Genomic DNA, 5,521 nt, shown 5'->3' with positions numbered 1-5,521 from the left:
AAAAAAAAAAAAAAAAAAAAAATTAAAAAAACAAAATGTTCTTTATGGTTACAACTATACAGTAAGAGTATGAATTCTAGAGTCTAGGAGAAACTATAGCTTTGCCACTTCCTAGATGTATGACACTGGGCAACTTACTTCACTTCTCTGGGCTTCAGCTTCCTCAACTGAAAAATGGGGATAAAAATCAGTACCTTCCTCATATACTTGTTGTAATGAGATATGCATGTAAAGTCTAAAACAGGGTCTCACAAAGTAAGCTCCCAATGAATATGAGCTTCTATGTGTGACATATACTCACATGCACACACATTTTAAGGAGAACAGAGAAAATAACTGGAAGGTAACACTCTAGAACTCTACTGGTCGTTATATGAAGTTGGTATAATACCAGTTTTCTCCTTTCCATATTTCCAAGTGTAATTAATATAATTTTAATAATAAAGCAATAGAAATAGATAACTGTTCCCTCAGTAAGAACATAATGTGCACAGCATTATTAGACCTTAGGTAAAGAAGCAGAGGCTGGGCGCGGTGGCTCACGCCTGTAATCCCAGGACTTTGGGAGGCCGCAGCGGGCAGATCACAAGGTCAGGAGATGGAGACCATCCTGGCTAACACGGTGAAACACCCTCTCTACTAAAAAAACACAAAACATTAACCAGGCGTGGTGGTGGGCACCTGTAGTCCCAGCTACTTGGGAGGCTGAGGCAGGAGAATGGCATGAACCCGGGAGGCGGAGCTTGCAGTGAGCCGAGATCGTGCCACTGCACTCCAGCCTGGGTGCCAGAGCGAGACTCTGACTTTAAAAAAAAAAAAAAAAAAAAAAAAAACAGAAGTGGAAAGGTCCAACTCTGTTGCTCGGGCTGGAGTGCAGTGGCCCAATTAAAGCTCACTGCAGCCTCAACCTCCTGGGCTCAAGCAATCCTCCCATGTCAGCCTCCTGAGTAGCTGGGACTACAGGCACACACAATTTAATTTATTTTATTTTATTTATTTTTTATTTTTTGTTGAGACGGAGTCTGGCTCTGTCATCCAGGCTGGAGTGCAGTGGCCGGATCTCAGTTCACTGCAAGCTCCGCCTCCCAGGCTTACGCCATTCTCCTGCCTCAGCCTCCCGAGTAGCTGGGACTACAGGGGCCCGCCACGTCGCCCGGCTAGTTTTTTGTATTTTTTTTAGTAGAGACGGGGTCTCACTATGTTGCCAAGGCGGGTCTCACTATGTTGCCAAGGCTGGTCTCAAATTCCTGGCCGCAAGCAATCTTCCTGCCTCAGCCTCCCAAAGTGCTGGGACTACAAGAGTGACCCACTGCACCTGACTAGGGAACGCTTATTAAAGGAGGCGGTAAGTGGGGCAGAGCTCAGAAGGACGAACAGAGACCTAGAAGTGGCAATGGGCAGGAGAGTGGACAGTGGAAAGGAGAACAATGCAGATGCGATAAAGGGATCAATTATGCTGAGCTCAGAAGAGGCAAATGACTACAGAGTCTTCAAAGACTAAGTGGGAGAAATGCAAAAACAAAACTTAGCTTTATAAAATAAGCTACCACTATACCATAATGACCTCACCTGTGAGTAAAATTATATCTCCAAGAAACACTGTAAATGCCCAAAATGCTGCAGTCCTCCACAGAAAAACTTTCTTCTTAGTTTCTGATTGATCAATTACTGTAACTGTTGCTAAAGGCACTTTAGAGCCAGAATTTGGTCCGAATTTTATGTTTATTTCCTTCACATGGCATGGAGATAGCACCATGACTAAACAATTATACTTCTGGCTTTTAGAATCACAGTTTTTTATTAATGATGTTTTTTTAATACCCTTAAATTCAGACACATTCCTCTGATCCATTTCTATAGCAGAATCTCCTTCATTAGAAATCAACTTCATTTTCTTAGCTACTTGAAGGACTCTAGACAGAGCTTCAGACTGGCCCACCTTATCTTCAGAGGTGCAGCTTCTTTTAATAGCACTTTTGTGGAAGGTATTTAGCTGGGAACACAGTATTCCTGAGCTACACAACTCAATACATATCTCATTTGGTGGCAGTTCATCTTCAGAACTGAAAAGTTCTTGAGATCCTGTATTTTCTTCAAGACCTTTATCAGAGTTTATGTGAATGTGGCTATTTTCTGTTTTAGGACAAACAGGACTAAAAAGTTCAAGGGAATATGCTTGGTTTTGTCCACTTTCATATGCATCTGTAAAATCATCAAGCTGAATCAAATTCTCTTCAGGTATTCTTATCTCCCCGTAACTTGCCTTTGGTTCAGTCTCCATGTTTGCATTCTCTTTATTTATAGGACTCCGCCCTTTATCTTTCTTTTGAGCTAAAAAAGCAACCTGGCTGGAGGTAATTATACTGAGAAATTCAGTATCAGTTGATATTTTAAGGTCTGAGACCTTCCTAACTGCTGCTTCAGACCTTGGCTTATATACTGCGTTCGAGGAAAATAATCCCAAACACTGGTTTTGTATTTCATGATATTCTGTCGGCACACACTCTCTTTGTACCACTTCAGGCCCTATATTAATTTGTTCAGTACTACAAACCAAATCCAACATAGCTGCACACTTATGGCTTAACTGACACAAATTTGTGTTAAAGTTCTCACCATATATATCTGACTGATGTTTAGGCTGTTCATCTATAATTTTATTTTCACTGAGAAGCTTTTGATACTTTTCTTCTTCAGTTAAATGCGGAACTGCGCTTTTAAATCCACATATTTGCATATTAGAGCTAGTTACATCACTCAGTCTAGAGGAGTGAATCTTCTGGGATTCTATATTCTGTGTTTCAGAAACAGAATGTACAAAGTCATCTTTCACATGAACATGTCTATTCATACAGTTTGCTAAGAAATGACCACTAAGAAGATCTGGAGAACCAATAGATTCTGGGACTTCACAGTTTTCAAGATTGTTGTGCTGTTTTTCATCCTTCAGATATAAAGAATGTTGACTGCATAAAAGCTGAATTTTTTTCCAGGGGTCAGCAACGGACATTAAAGAAGCTGTGTCTTGCGATACTGTCATTTTCAGTGGAGCAACTGGAGCACCCCAAAAAATGTGGACTTGAGATCCTCCACTCATGATTTCTGATAAAAATGAAATATCCAAAATTAAAATATTGTCAGCATATTTTTGCATATGGATATTAACTTAATAATGTACCAAAAGAAAATATAATAACCGAGTCAAAAACATAATTAACATAGGTGATTTTTTGACATGCCATTTAATTATATAAAATTCATAAATACACAAGAAATTATGAAGGAGAAATCAAAATATTCACAAAAATTTTTCACTTAAAGACTCTCTTTAGGCTAGGTGCAGTGGCTCATGCCTGTAATCCCAGCTCTTTGCGAGGCCGAGGTGGGTGGATCACAAGGTCAGGAGATCGAGACGATCCTGGCTAACAGCATGAAACCCTGTCTCTACTAAAAATACAAAAAATTAGCTGGGCGTGGTGGCTCATGCCTGTAGTCCCAGCCACTTGAAGGCTGAGGAAGAAGAATCGCTTGAACCCAGGAGGCAGAGGTTGCAGTGAGCTAAGATTGTGCCACTGCACTCTAGCCTGGGCAACAGAGCAAGATTCCATCTTGGAAAGAAAAAAAAAAGACTCTCTTTAAGGGAAATAAAGCTAAGTACACTCACATCAAACAGGTAAATAGGTTTTTAGTATGTTTATTTCATTTGAGATGGAGTCTTCCTCTGTTGCCCAGGCTGGAGTGCAGTGTTGCCATCTAGGCTCACTGCAACCTCCGCCTCCTGGGTTCAACCAGTTCTCCTGCTTCAGTCTCCTGATTAGCTGGGATTACAGTCTGCGCCACCATGCCTGGCTAATTTTTCTACTTTTAGTAGATACGGTGTTTTACCATGTCGTCCAGGCTGGTCTCAAACTCCTGACCTCAAGTGATCCGCCCTCCTCCGCCTCTCAAAGTGCCGGGATTAGAGGTATGAGCCACCACACCTGGCCTGTTTATTTCTTATGTTGTAAAAACTTGCCCCATTTAAATAACAAGTTAGTGAAGAATGGGAAAAGAGGCATTTGTTTAACTATATTACAGTCACCTTTAAATTACTCATTTTTGGGCAGAGCACAGTGGTTCACACCTGTAATTGCAGCACTTTGGGAGGTCGAGGGGGTGGATCACTTGAGGTCAGAAGTTCAAGACCAGGCAGGCCAAGATGGTGAAACCCTATCTCTACTAAAAATACAAAAATTGGCCAGGTGTGATGGCCCATGCCTATAGCCTCAGCTACTTGGGAGTCTGAGGCAAGAGAATCACTTGAACCCAGGAGGAGGAGGTTGCAGTGAGCCAAGATCTTGCCACTGCACTCCAGCCTGCGTGACAAAGCGAGACTCCATCTAAAAAAAAAAAAAATTATTCATTTTTGGCCAGCCATGGTGACTCACACCTGTAATCCCAGCACTTTGGGAGGCTGAGGAGGGAGGATCGCTTGAGACCAGGAGTTCGAGGCCAGCCTGGACAACATAATAAGACCCCTATCTCTACAAAAAAATTTAAAAACTAAAAAATTTCTTAAAATTAGCTGGACATAGTGGTGAAATGCCTATAGTCCCAGTTACTAGGGAGGCTGAGGTGGGAGGATTACTTGAGCCTGAGAGTCAGATATTGCAGTGAGCCATGATCACACCACTGCACTTCAGTCTGAGTGACAGAGTGAGATCCTCTCTTTAATTAATTAATTAATTAATTTAGAGACAGAGTTTTGTTCTTGTTGCCCAGTCTGGAGTGCAGTGAAGCGATCTCTGCTCACTGCAACCTCCCGCCTCCCAGGTTCAAGCGATTTTCCTGTCTCAGCCTACCGAGTAGCTGGGATTATAGCCGCCAACCACCACGCCCAGCTAATTTTAGTTTTTTTTGTAGAGATGGGAGTGTCACCATTTTTGGCCAGGCTGGTCTTGAACTCCTGACCTCAAGTGATCCACCCGCCTCGGCCTCCCAAAGTGTTGGGATTACGGGCATGAGCCACTATGCCTGACGAGACCCTCTCTTTAAAAAAAAGTGATTAAGAATCACTATTATTGCTGTAACTACATATTCCAACCTCATCTAATCCTCACAGAAAAAATAACCTTCATAAGGAATAACTGGTATATTAGCTGTTCTACTGCATGTCATTATTAGATATACCATTAGGGGTCCTAAATAGCACAGCAAAAGCCTTCAAGTTCAAAATACATTAATATATCAAACCCAAGTGGAAGGAGAAATATATTATCCTGAAATGTTGGTTGCGGCCAGGCGTGGTGGCTTACGCCTGTAATCCCAGCACTTTGGGAGGCTGAAGTGGGCGGATCACCTGAGGTCAGGAGTTCAAGACCAGCCTGGCTAACATGTGAAACCTCATCTCTACTAAAAATACAAAAATTACCAGGGTGTGATGGCACAAGCCTGTAGTCTCAGCTACTAGGGAGGCTGAGGCAGGAGAATCGCTTGAACCCGGGAGGCTGCAGTGAGCCAGGATCGTGCCACTACACTCCAG

General features: G+C 42.3%; 1 protein-coding gene across 3 annotated transcripts in view; it reads right to left on the bottom strand.

The window, feature by feature from the left end:
- The window catches only part of FAM35A (family with sequence similarity 35, member A), a 94,117-nt gene that overhangs the window by 45,700 nt on the left and 42,896 nt on the right, over nt 1–5,521 (bottom strand). For 2 of the 3 annotated variants that reach the window (XM_011990892.1, XM_011990894.1), the window contains exon 2: nt 1,570–3,102. In XM_011990892.1, coding sequence (XP_011846282.1) covers nt 1,570–3,097 — 1,528 coding nt within the window. In that variant the 5' untranslated portion in view covers nt 3,098–3,102. Of the gene's footprint in view, nt 1–1,569; nt 3,107–5,521 lie in introns of those variants that run through there. The other variant, XM_011990893.1, reaches the window with a different exon arrangement.

The sequence above is a fragment of the Mandrillus leucophaeus genome, unplaced genomic scaffold (genome assembly GCF_000951045.1).
Source record: "Mandrillus leucophaeus isolate KB7577 unplaced genomic scaffold, Mleu.le_1.0 Scaffold388, whole genome shotgun sequence".
Lineage (NCBI taxonomy): Eukaryota > Metazoa > Chordata > Mammalia > Primates > Cercopithecidae > Mandrillus > Mandrillus leucophaeus.
Note: the sequence above shows the minus strand (reverse complement) of the source record. Positions and strands in the feature narration are given on the sequence as shown.